General features: G+C 42.2%; 1 protein-coding gene across 1 annotated transcript in view; it reads left to right on the top strand.

Moving 5' to 3' along the window:
- KIDINS220 (kinase D interacting substrate 220) overlaps nucleotides 1–21,169 on the top strand; it is a 92,558-nt gene that overhangs the window by 27,318 nt on the left and 44,071 nt on the right. The window contains exons 7-21 of the mRNA XM_025045789.1: nucleotides 1,252–1,350; nucleotides 2,872–3,069; nucleotides 5,273–5,371; nucleotides 7,309–7,407; nucleotides 8,675–8,773; nucleotides 9,578–9,755; nucleotides 12,252–12,416; nucleotides 13,405–13,584; nucleotides 14,355–14,520; nucleotides 15,855–16,006; nucleotides 16,169–16,458; nucleotides 17,173–17,313; nucleotides 18,001–18,244; nucleotides 18,382–18,470; nucleotides 19,926–20,077. Coding sequence (XP_024901557.1) covers nucleotides 1,252–1,350; nucleotides 2,872–3,069; nucleotides 5,273–5,371; nucleotides 7,309–7,407; nucleotides 8,675–8,773; nucleotides 9,578–9,755; nucleotides 12,252–12,416; nucleotides 13,405–13,584; nucleotides 14,355–14,520; nucleotides 15,855–16,006; nucleotides 16,169–16,458; nucleotides 17,173–17,313; nucleotides 18,001–18,244; nucleotides 18,382–18,470; nucleotides 19,926–20,077 — 2,351 coding nt within the window. The remainder of the gene's footprint in view (nucleotides 1–1,251; nucleotides 1,351–2,871; nucleotides 3,070–5,272; nucleotides 5,372–7,308; nucleotides 7,408–8,674; nucleotides 8,774–9,577; nucleotides 9,756–12,251; nucleotides 12,417–13,404; nucleotides 13,585–14,354; nucleotides 14,521–15,854; nucleotides 16,007–16,168; nucleotides 16,459–17,172; nucleotides 17,314–18,000; nucleotides 18,245–18,381; nucleotides 18,471–19,925; nucleotides 20,078–21,169) is intronic.

Raw genomic sequence — 21,169 nt, 5'->3', positions numbered from 1 at the left:
ATCTGATTCTGGGAGAATATAGATGTAAGGGTGAAATCGGCAAGGTCCCCGGAGTTCCTTATTCTGTGTCAGGCTGCTCCCAGGCCGTGGCCTTGACAACTGCCTTCGTCTCATGCGTCCCTCCACTTTGTTAGGTTCCGGGCCCCACGTGCTGTGTTGGCAGCTTTGTGACTCTGCTGTCATGAGGTCGTGTCCATCAAGGAAGAGCGCCAGGGCCGCGACTTTGAGCAGTGTCCTTCCTGGGATGCATGGTGTAACTAACTGAGCGGTGCCGCCCAGTTCAGTAGCCACCAGCCACTTACGGCTGTTTAGGCTTAAATCAATTACAATTAAATTAAATTAAAAATTCAGTTTTCTAGTCACACTTGCCACATTTCAAGTACTCAGTAGCCGTAGGTGACTAGTGGCTGCAGAATTAGAGCATTCCCATCAACACAGAAAGTTCTGTCGGACAAGGCTGTTATAGAAAGTAGGCATTCATTCATTGTTAATTTCAGTCTGCAGCCCCACCATGTCATTAAAGGTCACTGAGCATATTCCTGTGTCTCTTCATAGCCGGGCTCCTCAAAGGGAAAGCGTTAACTTTTATGCATAATGATTATTCTCTGACGCCTTTTGAATCATATTCTAGCAAAAGGTGCTTTTGTGTGGTTTCTAGGCTGCAGTTTATTGTGTCACACGTAGAGCTGACTTGGAGTGGTGGTTAAGAGCACAGACTGAAGGTGGGCTGGTTGGGTTCATGGGTCTTGCTCCACCTGTTAAGCTTTGAGACTTTGAGCCTGTAACCAACTTCTCAGGGCCTCGTTTGCTTACCTGTGAAAATGCGACATTGCGAATTGTACGTATTCTTGTGATAAGGATTACATGAGTTTATGTGTAAAGTAGTTGGAACTGTGTTTGGTACTCGGTGGTTACTGTTTTTGCCTATGGTCAGTCTGTTAAACTTCAGCTGGTAATTCACGGTATATGGGAAGCAGTGAAAACTTACGGAAAATGAAAGAATATGACTTTATGATGGAAAAATTGTCATTCACTGATTATAAAAGTTAAAAGATTATAAAGTTGATTAAAAGATGGTTCATCATTTATTCAGAAGAAATGAAATGGGAAACTATGATTTATCTATGATTAAGGTTACGATCGGTATAAGCAGTAATCTAAGAATACACAAAGTATAATTTTTATATTGAGAGGTAGAGTCTCTTAGAGCACCTTTGCCAATGATTGTAAGTGTGCTGCTTGTCGTGATAGTATGGGACCACCCCTCTGGTCTGGGCTGCACGCAAGGGCCATCTGGAGTGCGTGAAACATTTGTTGGCCACGGGAGCTGATGTCGACCAAGAAGGAGCTGTAAGTATCTTTTCTATTTTAACCCCCGATAATAGAGATATGTTTTTAGTTTTAAGGGAGATAATGTTTTTTTCTTAGTATATGCCTAGAGAAATTTCCCTGCAGTTCTTAAGTGACACGTAGAAAAATAAGCATTTTCCTTCTTATATCCTGATAAACATAGATATCGTGTATTATAAACTTTTGCTCTGAAGGGTCTGTCGCTGATGTACATGAACTTAGGCTAAAACAATAGTGATCTTAGTGTAAATCCAAATACTCTTAAATAGTTTGAAACACTGTTAATTATGGAAAAAAAGTTTTATTCTATTAAAATTCCTTTTATTTAAAATTTTAAATAATATTAGTTTTTGGATACTTTCTACTGTGACTTATTTTCTTTCTCCAATAGACAAATTTAAAAATAATGGAAATCAGCAGTCAAAACCTAGAAAGCATAGAAATTTGTTCCATACCTCCTACCAACTAGCAGTTATTAATTCCTTTTTGGGCACCAGATGTGTACCCAGCCCTGTGACAGATGTGCCAGAGACACTGGAGAAGCCCAACAGATTGCTTTTCTTTTGAGTTTATAGCGTATAGTTAAAGGAAATGACGTTTATGCCTAGAAACGGTGAACACAGGCACTCTGTGTACTCAGTGTTACGTGAGATGGCGCAGAAAGACTTCTGAGGAGAGAGGCCACCAAATCCGCTGCAGCGTCACGATGTGAGCGCTGAATCGTACTCGCGTGCTGCATGGTAGCAGCCGGTCCCTCCCGATTCCCGCAGTGGCAGAAGGTGCTCACTGCCGGCCTTTGGGGAGTAGATAATATTTTAGTGCTGGAGACAGAGCATGACTCTTAGACAGACATGGAGGTCATACCTCTCGCCTTTTTCCTTTCTGGGCAGTTCATCAAGTGGCTGAATGGCTTGTCTGTATGCTTATTAACTGCTAGAGTATTTGAAAAGCCTACGTTATTTTAATATGTGAGAACTATGGCTTAGTTTTGGGGGCTTAAAATAAGAGTTTTTGAAAATGTGGTTTCTAGATCACTGTGAAAGACAAGAATATATTATACTTTTATTGAAATATCCTGTAGTTATTAATTCATTGTTTTACTTCAGTTTTTTTTCATAGATTTTTATTATAAACATTCGTTTGAAGTCGGAAAGACCTTTTTTGGATTATTTGATTTAGAGTGTGTTTAATTTTGATTCATTCTGTCAACGATTTTATACTTCATTACATTTGTGAGAGGGTTTGTTTATTGTAAATGAGTCTAATTTCAGATTATCATATAAAGAATTAAATGTCATAACAGTCCTGTTGACTCAAAAGAACTAACGTATCTTCAAAAATAGAAAATATCCCTCCTAGCCATTTTTAGTATATTTCTGGTTCTTTATATTGGCTTTTATTATCAGAAATAACTGTTAATGATAGCTCACCTTTTTGAAAATGTCTATTTTATGATTATGGCATTAGCGATATGTTTTCTACAATATGCTAATGTTTCTTTGGCACATTTCTGCGTTTTAGAATTCAATGACCGCACTTATCGTGGCAGTAAAAGGAGGCTACACACAGTCAGTGAAAGAAATTTTGAAGAGGAATCCAAATGTCAATTTAACGGATAAGGATGGAAACACAGCGTTGATGATTGCGTCGAAAGAGGGCCACACCGAGATCGTGCAGGACCTGTTGGACGCGGGGACCTACGTGAACATGCCTGACAGGGTAGGCCGCGCTGCCCTCTAGCGCTGGCAGTGGTGGGAGGCGGGCTCCTCAGTGCCGTGCAGGATTCTGCACGCATTTTGTACATTTGTTCTAAAATAAGTTCTAGTTTGATCTTTAGAACTAGTAAGTTAAAGAGTATTCGATCTTTGTGAAGGATGTTCTTTTTAATTTTCGTCGGATGATATCATTATTGAAAATGTCACGGGCACTGCTGGTCTTTAACTGTCTCTGATGTATCTCCCTGTAGGTGTCGTGTCGTTCATGGTCACAGGGCTTCAGACAGCACCTTACATTTAGAATTTTCAAAATTGCATTTCTTGCTCTGACCTCTTCTCAGAACGTAATCCAATTCTATGTGAATTCTCTGCTTGAATGGGCTTTGAACTTAAGGCAGAACAGCTGTCTTGTTTGTTTCATCCCAGACCTGCTTGTCCCACGGTCCTCTCCAACTCAGTACATGGCACTACTGTCCACCCTGTTGTTACAGCCCAACTCCCACGCATCAGCCCCGATTTCTCCTCCTACCTCATCTCATCGTCAGCAGGCTCCATGGGCTCGACTTGCAAAACGCATCCTGAATCTATCGCCTGTCATTTCCAGTGCCACCTCCCTAGTCTAGCCACCATCTCCCGTTGTTATAGCAACAGCATCTTGACTGGGTTCTCTTGTTGGCTCTGATTTATTCTTCACACTGTTCTCAGAATGATCTTTAAAGCAGTAGATCTCATGGTACTCTTTCGTTTAAAGTCATTCAAGGCTTCCTCTCGCACATAGGACTAACGGTACTTCTTTGGTTTATAAATACCACATGACATTGTCCTTGCCGCCCTCGCTCCACGTCCTCATCGTGTCCCACTCTGGCTCCTGTTTCAGTAGGCCGCAGCCATGTTACTTTCCTTTCCTTTTCTTGAGCTCACTGATCTGCAGCTGCGCTGGGGCCCCTGCCCAGCGTGCTGTCTGGGACGCTGATCCTCATGATCCCACATGGCTGCTGTTCCTTGTCGCCCACTCTCAGCTTAAGTGTTCCCTCCCCAGAGAGAGCTTCTCCAGCCACCTGGTCCGAAGTACCTACCCAGTCACTTTCTATCTCTTCACTACACTTGAACTTATTTGCTTGGCATTTGTCCAGTTGTGTTTATCACGTGTCTGTTTGTCTCCTCTAGACTGTCAGCTCTCCCAGGGACGGGACCTTTTCTGTCTTGTTTCCTGATGCGTAGTAAGCAATGAAATATTTATAACCGTTGAGTAATTTACTAGTCTGGACCCATATTAATTAATGCTAACAATCTCAGCCAAAATTTGTCTGCTGTGGGTTATTTCTGCTTCTGATATGGTAGTTAAGATGCTATACCCTGGTACTAAATGTAAGAATCCTCAAGGACCTGCAGCTTGATTTATAGCCTGTGGGGGCCCACTCAGGGATGAGACGGGCACCGCTCATGGACTTACCCAACCCAGATCCCCATAGCTGATTCGCAGTTTAGTAGCGAAAAAAGAAAATTATGCCCATTGCCAAAACAACTGTGTCTGTTGTTTGAAGTAGTGGGAGGATATAATGAACAATGATTGTTGCTTGGTGAATATAATTGCAGGGCAGATTTCCTTATGAGGTAATGAACTTCACCTAAGCCGTGTTCTGGGGAATGCGTCGGTCTTCTGTGCTGTGGGCCTGTCATGCCAGATTGACTAGAATGTGGGTGCTGGTCTGAGAACCGGACTTCTCCCTTATCTAGATGCGGTTGCTGACCCCCACCCTCACCCGCCGATGGCTCTAGCTTTACGGCCCCCTTTCGTAGAGCCCATGGCTTTTGTCATCTAGCATTATTCCAAGGGATTTGTATTACATGATTTCCAGATGTTCTTCTGGTTTGTTGACAGCCATGGTGTCATTTTATTTAACTTACATTTGTCATGGAAGATTACCTTCAGAGAGAATGGTTTATTGTTCTGGGTGACCTGTCTTTCTAAACTTTTGTCCTGGAATTTGAGAGTCCTCATTTTGAGGTATAAATTCTTCTGTCTCTCACTCTGAGGGCTATTAATATCAGGTACGACATTAACTAAAAATTTTTTCTTGTTTAGAAATACTTTTTCAAAAAATTTTCAGGAAGATCTATTATATTACTATACGTTTATCCTTAACTTCAGAACAATGTTTATTTGTCTTCAGCATCAATTCACCTTGTTCTTTTGTCTTTTTTAGAGTGGGGATACTGTGTTGATTGGCGCTGTCAGAGGTGGTCACGTGGAGATTGTTCGAGCGCTTCTCCAGAAATACGCCGATATAGACATTAGAGGGCAGGTAGGTGTTTACAGAGCTGCTGTTACTCTTTGAATATAACCGGTTGAATGTATTAACTGGTTATAATGTCATTCTTCCAACTTTTTATGGAGATAAACTTTTAAACCCTAACATATTTCGTGGAGGGCTATATTATTAAGTTTCAATGCAATGATTATGGAATTTCTGTATTAATGTCGTTAGATTTTGATCAAAGTAAAGAAAAATGAAGCTCGTGTTTTTCAAATTTACCTCTCTTACTATTGTATAAGTATTTTCTATCCAGAAATGAGTAGTTTATGATGCGGAGACTGTTGGTGGCACTTCGAGGATCTGCAGTGTATTTATTTTCTTTGCTGTTTGTCTTCTTCATCTATATGTTCTTCCGTTCTTGTTGTTTTGTCTCCTCTCCTTCCCTCCCTTCTGCTTACCTTTTCTAGGGTCATTGGGTAGCGCCTGTGGACTTCATTTGAGGCAATTATAGCTAAAAAGTTATTAATTTTAGAGCTCCAAAGGTTATAATTTTAGATAAAAGCTTTCCTGAATTTGTAGTGTTATCCAGTATTTCAAGAGCTTTAGATTTAAAATAATCTGTACTCAATAGTGCATTTTGTGCTTGTGCAATCTCTATTTCTGCTCAGTTTTTCCTTTAGCTTGTATCCAAATCCGGTTTTGAATTCAACTGGTAAATATTATGTCAAGTGCTATGAGGGACTTAACACAGGACCCTTGCCTGTAAGAAACATATATTTTAGATAGGAAGCTTTCAGTTAGGTTTTCTTTGTTGTTGTTATGTATGTTTTTACATGAACACAGAAAGCGATTGATTCCACTTTCGGTATATGACGGCATTTGATCGATCGCCTAGAGAAAGGTACAGATGTACGAGCCCTGAGGCGGGGCAAGGGGACATCGGGAAGGCTTTTGGGAGAAGGTCAGGTTTGAGCTCCGTTCGAAAGATTGGATTTAGGTAGCGGAAGAGAAAAGGAAGGCTGGGTATTTCCGGCAAGGTTAGTAGAATGATTGGATTAGAAAATTCAGGAAAGTGGGCAAGTGAAAAGCTGCAGGTGAATAAGCCAAGCGGGCAGTGGGCCGGGGTGGAGGGTGGATGAGAAGTAGAGCAGGGAATGGAAAGCAGGGTGAAGGGCCAGAGGGGTGAGCGCCAGGCTAAGGAAGCTGGGGAGCTTATGTACATTTCTGAGGAGATTCCATTCCGGAAACTTCAGTATAGGAAACTTAATGTGGCAGCAGCAGAAAGTCATTCACTACCTTTTGGGTTAAAATCATATTATCACTAAAAGGTAGTTAGTGGATCACCTATTTAGACTTTTACGTAACTCCTTTTTTGCCTGTCAATCCTATTTTTCTAGGTTCAGTCAGTTTATTTTGTCTTTTAGCTCTGCTTTCAAGGCCTGTGTGGCTCTGTTTTTGCTTTTTGAACTAGATAGGGATTTACAGGATCTGATCGAGATTGGCATACGGGTGTGGAATGGATGGAGATTAAGGAAACTAAAAATGATAGAAATGGTCCACTTTAGGTTTGCGTAGAACAGTCTCGTGCATGATCTTTCGAAATGATCAGGCAGTTGGAAAGCGAAAGGTCAGAATGTTTATATGGCTTGTCAAGGATGCAGAGCTCAGGATGCTTCTAACCCAGTGCGTGGTACTGGAACCTGATCGCATTGCACAAGCGACTTTACCGTGTCCACTACGTGAGGTCGCTGTTTTCTCAGTCAAATATTATTAAGTTTTCCTAGGCGTCTTTCATAAAGAATTTCTCAAAAGTAAATCCAAGGTAGAACCTAAGGATTAACGTTACTCCCCACCGTGCCGGCTGTTGGTAAGATTTATTAATGCTCTATGGTAGAAATGCTAATAAGGATGTTTAATGTTTACACATAGCGATTTCTAACATTGTATCTTCTACGCAGTGACTGTTGATCCTTTTTATTGCGTAGGACAATAAAACTGCTCTGTACTGGGCTGTCGAGAAGGGGAACGCCACCATGGTGAGAGACATCCTGCAGTGCAACCCCGACACCGAGATGTGCACGAAGGTGCGGACTGCGTTTCCGTTCTCAGTCGCGCTCGGCGCGGGGCGTTAGTCCCGCCTGTTCTTCCAGCGTCTTCGTTCGATAATAGAATGACACCGCTTTTACCGGGAATGTTCTGTGTCAAATCGAGGGATGACGTTGCATCTTTTCAGGAGTTGGGGATTCACAGCGAAATAGAGCACGTAATTTCTTACTTTAGTGAAATAGGTGCAGAGAACACAACACCAGCTATTCATAAGCTGCGGCCAGATCCTGTCCCCGGCGCTCCTTGACACCCCAGGTGTCGGGGACGCAGACACATCTCAGAGACCGTGGCGAGTAGTAACTGTTCCCCAAACCAGCCCTGTAGTCTTTTACTGAAATCATGTGAAAAATATAAAACTATATGACTTTAGCGATTGTATTTGGCCTCGTGTATGATAAGTTTTCTATGGGAAAGATATATTTGGAATTTTAGATGGAAGTGGTGGGAATTCTTAATGAATAAAGCAAACTTATGGAGTCACCCACCAGACAGTCCTATTTCATTTGCTAGAGATCGGGACAAGCCTCTTTCTGAACCAGTGCTGGTGACTTTAGTGCCACGGGGCAGAAAGGTTCCTGGGATACCTTCTGGTTTGCAGGTGGTTCCTTGACAATCTTTTTATCTTTGGATCACCTGTCAGCCACTATGGCCACCTGTGGCTTCTGACAAGGTTTCCCTTTCCTAATTCAGTGCTGAACCATGATCTCTTCTTATTTCCCTTAATTTGATTTTGAAAGCAAACGGGAACTCTTAAGGCTTTCCGAAAGTGTACTGCTTGTATCAGGTTGTTTTCCCTGTTACACACAGGTCCCGGGGGACACAGATCTAAAGTGACACTGGTATAGATTCTGTAAGAATCTAGACACTGGCCTGCCTGGATGTCCACTGGCTGGGTTGCAGTTGGTTGGTGGGGAGATGGTGGGGAGGGGAGGTGCTGCCCCAGATTTTGGAGGCGGGCCTGGGGAATGACAGCCACAGTGAGGACCAGGGGACTGTGGCCAGAAATGGCTGATAAAGTAGCTAGCCACACCCTGAACTTGGCTGAGTGATAGAAAATTTTGATGCAAATGATTGGTCATGGAGGAAGTACTCGTTAGTTTTTATAACTATGTTTTCTTGGCAACATTTTGAATACAGATGGGTACCAGAGTCCGATACTTGAAGTTTTGCATGTGCATTTATGTGACTTTATACATTTAGGAGTCACGCTATTAATCTGGCACATGCTCTTATCTGGGCCCACAGGATGGTGAAACGCCGCTGATCAAGGCCACCAAGATGAGAAACATTGAAGTGGTGGAGCTGCTGCTAGATAAAGGAGCCAAAGTGTCTGCCGTGGATAAGGTGACAATCCGTGCAGCGAGGACACGACTTGGGAGGCTGTTGGTGGACTGACCTGTGTATCTGGTGGACTTAGGGGTCTGCTTTTACCTTGTGGAGGGAGAGATGGCTTGCTGGGGACGCCATCTCCTTGGCTGTCGTGACTGCATGCTGAGCTGGGGCGGCCGGTGCTCAAGAAGCCGCCTCAGACCTCCCTTCAGCTGCCACAGGCCACCACACGGGGGCGGCACCAGGCATCGATCTTGGTGCACATAAGCAGGAAAGACTCCGGGGACCCGGAGCAGGTGGGGGCGTGGGGCAGACTGGCCCTGTGTTCACCTGCGGGGCGGGTATGGCCTGCCGTAGCGCCGCCCCCTGCCCGGCACTCGTGTTCCACGGGGCGGCAGCGTGGACGGATTGAGGGGAGGGCTGTGAAACAATACGGACTAGCTGAGGAAGGTGGGTGGCCTCTGTCAACAATCCATGTTTGGGTGATGGACGGTCATGAACCTACGACGGAAGAGGGGCCATGGCCTGGGAGGAGTCGCGGGAGCAAGCCCGTCGCTTCTCCTCGTTCAGTGAGTTGAGGGCAGGGGAGAAGAATGGCCGTCGGTCCAGAGGCCGTGGGAGAAGTAATCCCTCAGGACAGCTAGGAGAGGGGAATTTCCAGGAAGATGGAGATACACATTCACGTTATCTACGTGTTCTATGAAAAATAGGGAAAGCTCAGATTTTCTGTTATTTTACAGAAACGTGAAACTCGTTACTCTGTATACACTTATATTTAAAAAAACGTGAACATTCACTCTTCCTGTCACACTTTTGCAGAAAGGAGACACTCCTTTGCACATCGCCATTCGCGGAAGGAGTCGGAGACTCGCAGAACTTCTTTTAAGAAACCCCAAAGACGGGAGGTTGCTGTACAGGCCCAACAAAGCAGGCGAGACACCCTACAACATTGACTGCAGCCATCAGAAAAGTATCTTAACGCAGATATTTGGAGCCAGTAAGTACTGGGTTTTGTTCCTGACCGAGCTTTCCAAAGAAATGAATGTTCTATGAAAAAATTAAGAGACCAACAGCAATTTTGCATTTATCGTTTAGCTGGAGATTGTAAAAGTTGAGAAAGTTAATACTTTACGGTGGAAAAATACCCCGTAAGTCGAAAGCTCTTTTGCATTGTGTTGTAGCTTTCTACGTGAAGTATGTTCAGAGCCATCAACGAGCTTTTAAGACTTCTGAAAACCTAGTCTACTTTTCTGAAAATCTTTCGCCATTATTCTCCCACGTGTACTTGGTGCTTTTAATGAAAACGTCCTGTTTTCTGTGTGGCCCCAGCACTCAGAGTTCTCTGCCTTTGCTTGCGTCGTGCCCCCTGCAGGTCACTCCTGCTCTGTCCCCAGGAATGCTCTTTACTTGGTAACGTCATGTCATCTCTCTCTGAGGCTCACGGCAGTTGTCTCTGACCTGCCCAACCAAGCACAGTGTTTGCCTCGTTTGAATACTTAAGCACTTGTGTTTATATTTCCTTTTAAAATACTTATTATATATGGCTTTTTATTCTATTTCTTTTAGAATTTTCTCCCTTTAAAATTTCAAGTTCTTCAGAGTAGGGACTATTTCTTCTCATCTTGGTGTCCTCTGTAACATCTAGCATAATATCTTGCATATTATGCTAAAATAGTTTTTGATTGAAAAGAATGGAGAGTATCATCATTTTTATGTGGTCTTTTGAAATATGAAACAGTTTTCTACTAGAATTGAAAAAGAAATATTTCCCATTGTCCCCTATCTCTTAATTCATAATTGTTTGACCCTCTAGAATTTTATTTGCCTTTCTAAAAATGTTTTATGCCAAGTATATAGCCTTAAAAAAATCGAATCATATTATAAAAGCTTTTAATAATGAACTATGTCATATTTTAATTGTTACATAATTTTTCATCACAGGTTCTAAGTACATTCAGTTCTCTATTGAAAACTATTTGATTGTTTTGCTGTTAAAAACTACTGCTGCAGTGAACATCTTTGTACATATACCCATAACTCTTCCTTTCAGGGTTATTTGCTTGGAGTAAATTCCCAGAAGGAGAATTGGCAAGTCAGTGGACGTTAGCAGTTTTGATAGACTTTCCAAAATGGCTGTAACAGTTCCTTCTCCCTGGGGCCGTTGACGAAGAGCAGCTGTGGACAGCCTTGCTACCATGGGGCGCTAGTCCTTGATCTTTGCTAATCAGACCCATCAGAAAAGATCTCATTCTAATTCGCATTATAAAATTGTCAGTGAGATTGAGAGCTTTTAATAATGTTCATAGGCTGGATTTTTGCCATTTTCTTCTTTGCATCCTTTGCCCACTTTTTTTTTGAGCTTTTAATATTTTTTAAAAATTGATTTTAAGTGTCTTTGTAGGTTATGAATTTTGATCCATATCCAGCCTATGTGTGTAGCATCCCTCTCCCCAGCTTATTCTTTTTTTATGGTGATTATAGTTTTTTATTCCTCATCCAAAAGTTACACATTTTTGTAGTTTGTCAGTCTTTTCCTGTAGTTCTGGCTTTATCATTATTACATTGAAGAAGAAAGGCCTTTTCTATGCCAAGATTTTTAAAAGTTTTTTTCCCCTATTTTTTCTCCTAATATTTTATGGTTTTACTTTTTACATTTAATTTTTTAATCTTTGAGAAATTAATTTTTGTTAAGATATGAGATGTATAGAATTTTAATTTTACTTTTTTTAAAATGGATGTCTGACTTTTTAACACCATTTATTAATTCATCTTTACCCACTGATTTGAAATGCCACTTATGCTCATATCCTGTGTGAGTTCTATGATCTAATCGTCATTGCTTTACAGTATATTTTGACTTTTCTCCAAAGATAACTATTTTTTGGTAGTCTTTACATTTTTTTCTTAGCTATTTTTACATGTTCTTCCTTTTCACTTTTTCGAAGCATTCTTATGGATTTTGATTGGAATTGCCTTGAAGTGATCAATTAATTTGGGGATAATTGTTGTCTTTAAGTCGTTGAACCTTTCTGCTGGGAACCATAGAATGTCTCTTTTGCTCTGATTATCTAGGATGTTTTCAATAACAGTTTGTGGCTTTCTTTATATAGGTATTATACCTATTAAGTTTATTACTATGGACTAGTTTGTGTTTTAATCTTATTTTATTGATTCTAAAATGTACCTTGTTCCACTTTTTAAAATCTCTGAAATTGGAACTCGTCTTATAATCAAGGCATAAGAAAGCATTGTGTCACAACTGGGCAGTAGTTTTTCTTTCTTAGTCGAATGTAATAATAATGCATCAATAGGTGTCTTAAGTTCTGTGAAATGTAGTACTAATTTAAGACTCTCTGAACCTATTTTTACACAGGCCTAAGCATTTAAAGTAAGTTTTTTTTTCCTAATTAAATACATAATATGTGAGAATCGATTTTCCTTTCTAATGGCAATGTCTTTTTCATGAAAGGAAATGGTGTGTTTATGATTACAGGACACTTGTCCCCTACGGAAACGGACGGTGACATGCTGGGTTATGATCTGTACAGCAGCGCCCTGGCGGACATTCTCAGCGAGCCCACCATGCAGCCACCCATTTGTGTGGGGCTGTATGCGCAGTGGGGGAGTGGGAAATCTTTCCTGCTCAAGAAGCTGGAAGGTAAAGGGCCCGTCTGTGTGAAGTCTGTTTCTATAGGAAGGTTTTCTCTGGTGTGTTTTTTTTAAGAAAAGAAAAATGGAGTTTTATGTGTGGGTGTGTGTGTTTGTTACTCTGCTTACTGAATTGAAAGCATTAGGGTTTTACTCCCCTCCAGCTGATCCTCGGCACAGAGTCATTTGAGTTCTGTTTCTGAAACAAAGACCAGCCGTGTTTTAACACACGCAAACCCCCATGGCGGCACAGTTTCTGCATGTGCCCTTTATAATCATCATCTCGGGTCCTTCACAGACTTGTCAGTTTGCATGGCCACACCTGGACAGCCCTACGTCTCATGCACTCCATGCTCGAGCACAGAGGGCTGTTTGCTCTTGCAAGAATAGACTGGATACTTCCCTTAGTTGCTTCCTGTATTTAGAGCTTCCTAGAAAGCTCCCCGCGTCCCCCGCACCCACACTTTTGGCGTGGCAAAATGTTACTCATTCTTTGAGGACAGGTTTCAGTATTGGCTATAAAAATTGTGCCAACTTTTGTAGGATGATTCGTTTAGGGCTCATTTAGGCTCAACACACACCTGTAAGAGCACCTATTCTCAAACGTGACTGGAGGGAGAAGGGGTCACACAGTGAAGACACATAGCAAAACACTGGTTTTCAGTTTTATATATGGAAATAATGCCTTATTGCTTGTATAACACAAACCTCAAAAAACATCAATAAAATCTTGACAGATGGGAATATTGGAAAAAGGATTTTGTGTCTCTTCTATATGAAGAAGGAGGGTGGGTGAGACAGGGGAGCTGTGCCCCCAGGGAGTGGGATGTTTACGTTTACCAGAAGAGAGCACTGGTTAAAATGGCTCCGTAGCAACATTTTATTAGGGACTTAGTAAGTGCCCAATAAATATTTATGCGAAAATGTGAAATTTCAAATCGAGTTAGGATTTGTGCTTAAACAAAACAGGAATAATTTTTTACTGATTTCTCTTTCAGATGAAATGAAGACTTTTGCAGGGCAGCAGGTCGAACCCCTTTTTCAGTTCTCGTGGCTCATCGTGTTCCTGACCCTGCTGCTTTGCGGAGGGCTGGGCTTGCTGTTTGCTTTCGCGGTCGACCCAAACCTCGGGATAGCAGTGTCACTGAGCTTCCTGGCTCTCTTATATATATTTTTTAGTAAGTCTTTGCTTTTTAATCTTTTTCTAAAATGTAGGAAATGTCAAGACTCATTATTTTACTTCAGAGATATCTACATCTCTCTTAAAAAGCTGTGATTTTCATAATTAGGTTAGAAAATTGATCTTTTGCTGTTTTATAAGTTGGCGTAGAGGAATGCTGTCCATAACCTGGCTGGAGTATCTTTAAAGACGAGTCTTCCACTTGTCAATACTGAGGCAGGACTCTGGTTTATTATACTTACCCTTTTATACCATGTTAACTGATGATTTATATTGAAATCTTTTTTTTTTTTTGAAAACAAGTCTTCACAGCCACCACTGGCATGCTCTTGAGCATCTTAATCATGATTGTAATTTTTATTTTATCTAAAAGCAAAGTAAAAATATATTATCCCTGCTCTTGGAGTGTCTTCAGTTGTAAGAAAGGCAATAGATTTACTATTGGAAGAACCAGTAACTTCAGTAGCTGCAAATAGTGACAACCCCAGTCATTTACACTGGAATCTGAGCTAAGTGATGTGTTTCTGTTTAAGGCATTATCTTTCTGTCGTGTTTCTTAAGTCATATTTCGATTTGTTTACTTTCCATTTATCATACACCTTCTCTCTTTTTGAGGAGTTTCATTAATTGAGTAATTCTTTGAGGAAAAGTTAGGAAATAGCATGGGACTGTGAAAAGTTAGGAAAGCCTGCGTGTCATTACTTGTTATTTGACTATTTGGAGAAAAGAATTGTTTTGGCTAATTTTTCTTTAAACTGTGACTTTCAGTCGTCATTTACTTTGGTGGACGAAGGGAAGGAGAGAGCTGGAATTGGGCCTGGGTCCTCAGTACCAGGCTGGCCAGGCACATCGGGTATTTGGAACTCCTCCTCAAACTGATGTTCGTGAATCCGCCGGAACTGCCCGAGCAAACCACTAAAGCTTTACCAGTGAGGTGAGTGGGTCCCGTTGACAGAAGTAACTTTTAATGAGGTGAAGCAAAATAAAGTTCATAATGCATCATTTCTGAATGTACATTTCAAAAGAAAACATTGGTCCTTGAAGCTTTTTACATGAGAAATCAAACACACGAGCATGCCTGGTCCCGCGCGCTGGGAGACACTACATGTCACGTCTCCCTCTTGTGTATTGAAGGTCGGAGGCGCCCTTCCGTAAGGAATCTGTGTAACTTTGACCACGTTTTATTTGCACGTAAACCCCTTTCCCTCCCCAGCCTTGTGGCACCTGCTGGTGTCCTTTGGGCGCACTTCGAATTCAGAGTGCGGCACCTAGCATGGGGCCCCGGCACCCCTACGTTAGTCGTCGTGTAACTGCGGCACCTCAGCTTGCGCTCCAAGCTGCTCTCCTCATCGGTGGAAATAGATTTACCTGCCCGTCTAAAATTATCGATGTCAAATAGGAAGCGTGTGAGAAAACCGTTCAGAGAGATGAACAACATGCGCCAGGGAGCACAGGGGAGGAGCTGGGCTCCAGGGGAATGGACGGGGAAAGATTAGGGAGCCGAGGGCGAGGAAATTCAGTGGAGATTGGCAAAACAGTTAAAGTTATAAGATACAGTACGTGTAATTTCAGATGGAAATAAATAGGCCGAACCAGATAAAACATGACAACCATAACATGTAAAAAATAAGGAGAAAAACTTAGAAGTAATGGATTAAGTATTAAGAACAGAATTTAAAAATGAAACGTTAAAATGAAAAAGTTAAAAATAAGACAGAATAAAAGGGAAAAATATTTTTTGCAGAAAATAAACACAGGTTAATGAGGTGATTAAAAAAAAGAACAATTAAAATAGCTGAAATGAAGACTGCACAGCAGAGCACAGTGTGATCGAAGATTATAGTCTTCAGGACTAGAATATTTTTCCAGGTTCTCATCTTTGCAGCCGGTGCTCAGAAAACTTTCTCTGAAGTGCAGCTGTCGTGGCCGCACCCGCTGTGCGTGCCGCGTTTTCATCACTGTGTCACGAGGTGCCGAGGTGTCGGATTCCTTGTCTTAACTCTGTTACAGCTTTTTCTCTCCTCCGGCCTTTAGTCTGCATTTCTTTATATAGCTCCGCTACATTTAACTTTTGTTACTGACTTTTCCTAAGAAAAGTACATCAGATGTTAGAAGTGGAAGAAACCTAATTCCAAGTTCTTTTTCTCTCCTTAGAATTTTAAAAACAATATTTTGAAAGAGATATAAAATAATAGGGTACATGATTTTAGATGACGCATGTTGGCGTCTTTAGGGATCTGAGTAATGTTTCCTTTCCCTGCCCCGAAGGTTCTTGTTTACAGATTACAATCGGCTGTCCAGTGTAGGGGGAGAAACATCCATGGCTGAAATGATCGCCACCCTCTCGGATGCCTGTGAGAGGGAGTTTGGCTTTTTGGCAACCAGGCTTTTCCGTGTATTCAAGACCGAAGACACACAGGGTAAGGAAGGCTTCCCTCTTCTTCTCGTGTGCGGAGGGGTTCAGGATGGGTGAAAACGTGAACTGACCATCGAGTCTGTCGTATGCTGTCGCTGTAGTGTTTAGGATTTCCGAGATACTCGATATGTAAATAATTGTTAAAAATCGTTTGTCGTATTTACAGGTAAAAAGAAATGGAAAAAAACGTGCTGTCTTCCATCTTTTGTCATTTTCCTTTTTATCTTTGGCTGCATTATTGCTGGAATTACTCTCCTGGCTATATTCAGAGTTGACCCCAAACATCTGACGGTGAATGCGGTCCTTATATCAATTGCATCTGTTGTGGGGTTGGCCTTTGTGCTGAATTGCCGGACCTGGTGGCAGGTGCTGGACTCGCTCCTGAATTCGCAAAGGAAACGCCTCCATAGCGCCGCCTCCAAGCTGCACAAGTTGAAAAGTGAAGGATTCATGAAAGTAAGCCCTCTCCGGCTGTTAGAGTGTGAGCGTCTGGGCTTCAGGGCGTGTCCTTTTTAAACGGCGCATTCGCTTTTAGTTTTATTCCAGATCTTTCCTGTGGAAATGCATATTTGAAGTCGGAAAAATTATAACAATACCATGTTTCTATAAAATAGATTTTTATAAGATACTCAAAGGAGTTATCAGGTTGATTATTTCACAGATGGGAATTCCTACCTAATAATAAAGATTCTTCTAGAGCCTGGTAGAGTGAGGAAATCGAACCACCATAACACGTGAAACAGCATCATACTTTTAGAACCAAAAGGGGCTGTCTCCAACATCTGCAGCCACTTCCTTTGATCAAGGTCCTGTCCCATCGGGAAGTCATCAGTCCTGTGGTGTTCAGATCGTTTAGATTTGCATTTAAATCCTAGTCTTTTGACATTCAGAACGTGTGATCTTGGCAAGTAAGTCACTCAACCCAGTTTAATAATTAAAAAGAAATGGGCGTGCCAGTGTCTACTTCATTATAAGGGTGAAACGCTCCAATTTATGTGAAGTCACTTTGTAAATTGCAAGGCACTCACTAGGGCTTTAAGTGGAACTATAACTGGCGGTGAGGACTTGGGCTTTCTTTTCTTCTTATTGGGTGACTTTCTATCAGGCTTTTCAAGAGACCTGCTGGACTTTCTCATGCCTTGGGCGCCGTCTGCCCCTCCTTTCACACAGGTTCTTAAGTGCGAAGTGGAACTGATGGCCCGGATGGCGAAAACCATTGACGGCTTCACGCAGAATCAGACGAGGCTGGTGGTTATCATCGATGGGCTGGATGCCTGCGAGCAGGACAAAGTGCTCCAGATGCTGGACACCGTACGTCTTTACCATCTTGAAACTTGTCGTTGTCACATACATGGCAGCTGAGAGGAGCGACTTCATGAATATATCAAATGGAATTTGAATAGTACTTTTCGTTTTGTGAAAATAGTCCATTTTTTAAATGTTGAAACATAGCAAGAGTAAATGTTTCATCACAGAGTTAAACACTTTCAGCTTAATGGCAGAAGAGAAAATGAAAAATGACTGGCCTTGAAGACCATAGTGTACCTGCAGCTTTGCTTTCCAGATAGTTATGGTTAGAATCAGAGGCACAAGTAGGGAGCCCACAGAATCTGTATTTTCTTACTGCAGGATGCATCAGTGGCCCTCTGTGAGGTGTGTCATAGGCAGCAGTGTGTGACTAGGCAGAGACCGGTGCGCCCAGTACCTCCTGTGTGTTCATGAGTATTTTACACGTGTGTTGGTCTTACCTCCTGTGTAGACCACTGAAGTGTCTCAAAATAGGACAGGATTCATTGTTCTCTGGAGGTTTTATCTCTGTCAGGTGGTAAAAATCCGGATTGAGACGTCAATGAAATTTGTTTTCATATAGATTTATATTTTGATGAAAAATAGTTTTTAAAAAATATAGCCACCAAAGTATAACACTAATTTTGAAGAGACTTTTTATTACGTTGGATAATTTAAAATATATATCATAGATATACATTTCTTCTACAGGTCCGAGTTCTGTTTTCAAAAGGCCCATTCATTGCCATTTTTGCAAGTGATCCACATATTATTATAAAGGCAATTAACCAGAACCTCAACAGTGTGCTTCGTGACTCAAATATAAACGGACATGACTACATGCGCAATATAGTTCACTTGCCTGTTTTCCTTAATAGTCGTGGACTAAGCAGTGCGAGAAAATTTCTTGTAACTTCAACAACAAACGGGGACATTCCATGCTCAGATGCTACAGGTAAGGATCAAGTTCTTCAGATACTTTCGGACTGAAGTACCTTTTCCCTTGAAAAATATTGTTGGTAGTTCATTTCTCTTTGTATATCATGTACAACAGAATTTTAGTACAAATGGTGCTCTTGATAAATCTTTAAGGGATGCAGGAAGATGCTGACCGAAGAGTTTCACAGAACAGCCTTGGAGAGATGACAAAACTCGGTAGCAAGACAGCCCTCAACAGACGGGTAAGATGCCATCGGTTTTGAGCCACGTGTTTGTGTTGCTATTATTCAAGCGATACTAAGGCGACGTCACTTAAATGCTCTTTTGTAAGGATTGCACTAAGCTCATCGGATAAATTTTATCACCGAATTTCCTTGTAGCTTCAGTGGCTCCTCAGGGAAAGGCTGAGCCCACAGCCGTGTAGCTGTGCTGTACAGGCGGCCCTCTCCTCTCCCAGCCCGTTCCCAGCCCAAGTGCCGCTCCGGACTTGAGGCCGATTGATTCGGATTCTCTGAGAGGGAGGGTCTCAAGCGCCCCACTGATGTCACCCAGCCCTGAGAACCCCTGTATTCATTCCAGGCGCCTGTCGCCACCCTGTCTCTGTGGGGTAAAGAGGCTTGTAGTGCGAGGAAAGCCCCGTGTCTTGTCTTCCTGTCGGCCTTCCCCCTTCCCTAATGTTCGTGAGCTGTGACTAGTGCTTCCGTCCCCGCACAGTGATTTTGTGCCCTTCCCAGCCACCTTGGGTTTCTCCTGGGACATTCCAGCCGTCCTTGCCCTACCCCATTCCTAGAACTCCCTTTCGTATGGAACAAGGGAGTACGACAAGAAAGGACGTACGTTATGGTGATAGTGCCACTTAAGGCTGGCATGGTCAGGCTAGCATTAGCGTTGCCTTTCTTTTCTTTCTAGCTCGTTACCATTAAATTTGGATATTTTACATGAAAAACAAAAACAAAAACGGGTCTTCGGTGACCTTTCGACATTCTGATTTTATGCCTCTACCCCATACAAATATGGATGCGAAGTTATCATTATAAAGGACAGTCGAAGGCACTGAATTAAGAGGCAGCATGATTTTCCACTCTGAGTTTCTCTCCTGGGAGCCTGGGCCCGGGCTCCCTGCATAGCACCCACCACCCTTGGGTTCACGGCCTCTGATGAGAGACCCTGAGCTGCGCCCGGTCCTCCTCTGATCTGGTGGGATCCCCCACCCCACCCAGCGGATGGCCTTCATTAGCCATTCAGTTGCTTTAATTCAGTGCATTTCATGCGGATGTGAGGGTGCTTAGAGCAGCCGTGCCTGTTAGATAGCTGTCACACGTTAAAAATAACCTAAAAATCAAAATGCTGAGTTCTTAAAACCGGACAAGGAGTCTATTGCTTTATTATTTGAGGGTTCAGATAAATACTGAGCTCCTGTGAGAGTCTGGATCGAATTCTCTTTCTGTACTTCTGTTTGCTTCTAGTCTTCAATGCACCGAGCTTTCTCTAACTCTGCAACTATAAATCAAAATGCATCTGAAGCCAAAGCATAGCATTCGATGCAGTTGCTGCTGATGCTACTGTATAATTTTCCTGGAAAGAGTCCGCCTCAGGGAGTACTACTGCTGTCACTTTTTATTACATAGCCTTCCTCTTTGACCACAATTTTAGATTTGTCGTTGTCATAAAACAGCCTCACATTCCCACTGTTTCAGGACACGTACCGGAGAAGGCAGATGCAGCGGACCGTCACCCGGCAGATGTCCTTCGATCTTACAAAACTGCTGGTGACGGAGGACTGGTTCAGCGACATAAGTCCTCAGACCATGAGAAGATTGCTTAATATTGTTTCCGTGACAGGTGACTTGTTTCTTACTGTCTTCCGTTAGGCAATAAGCTTTAATGTTAACAATACAACACAGTTTTGGAAACAAAGGGATTTACTCTGTATTTATGTTTCTGCTGCTAAATACCAGTTTTATTTGCATTAAGTGTATCTAATAAAACCAATATTAGTTTTGACAAGAAAAATCATACATCAGTTGTGCATTATTATTTTAAAACTTATGATTCAAAAAAAAAATCCTTTTATTTCATCTCAGGTTTAATTGGATTGCAGGTAAAGACTGGGCCACTGATCTAGCAGACCAGACCCTGCTTGCCAAGGAAAGGAGAATCCAGGGATGCACGTATCAGCAGATTTGCTGAGGGAGCGAGGGGCTGAGGATGTGGGAGGAATTGGGTGGGGGGATTATGCCTATCTGTTAGTGGTAAGGAAAGGGATAATTCATATTTGAACCAAAGCAAATAGGTATAAGCTAAGCTGATAATGGTCAAGTAAAACTGACAGTGTTTAAAATGAAAAAACAATATCAGCGGTCCAGAATCCCAACAAAATCAAGGAAAAAATGATGAAGCAGGGAAACAAGACTTCGGTTTTAAAAGGTCAATGATTGCAGCTGTCCACATGAGCGCGTGCCCAGTGTCAGAATGCTGGTTTAGAGTCCTCAGAAAACCTCAGGGATAGACAGGAGTTTTGAAAAATATGTAAACAAATCTTAGAAACACATTATAACATACTTGGTAGATTTCTTACGTAGGCTGCCCTTAGTATCTAAAAATGAAAACATATGGGATTGCACATTTAATAAAACAGGAATAGTTCAGCATATTTGGATTTGTTTAAGAACCATCAGTTTGCTCTTAGGCAGTACGTTAGGGCAGTGGTCCCCAACCTTTGTGGTACTGGGGACCGATGTTCCTGTGAGAATCTAACGCCCGATGGTCTGAGGTGGAGCTGAGGCGGCGATGCTGGCGCTGGGGAGCGGCTGCAAATGCAGATGAAGCTTTGCTCCCCTGCTGCTGTGCAGCCCAGTCCCTAACAGGCCACGGACCAGTGCCAGGTTGGGGACCCCTGACCTAGAGCCCTGGATTGTGCTACAAGGCAGTAGTCCTCAAA

This window comes from Pteropus alecto, unplaced genomic scaffold (assembly GCF_000325575.1).
Source record: "Pteropus alecto unplaced genomic scaffold, ASM32557v1 scaffold61, whole genome shotgun sequence".
In the NCBI taxonomy this organism is placed as follows: Eukaryota; Metazoa; Chordata; class Mammalia; order Chiroptera; family Pteropodidae; genus Pteropus; species Pteropus alecto.
Note: the sequence above shows the minus strand (reverse complement) of the source record. Positions and strands in the feature narration are given on the sequence as shown.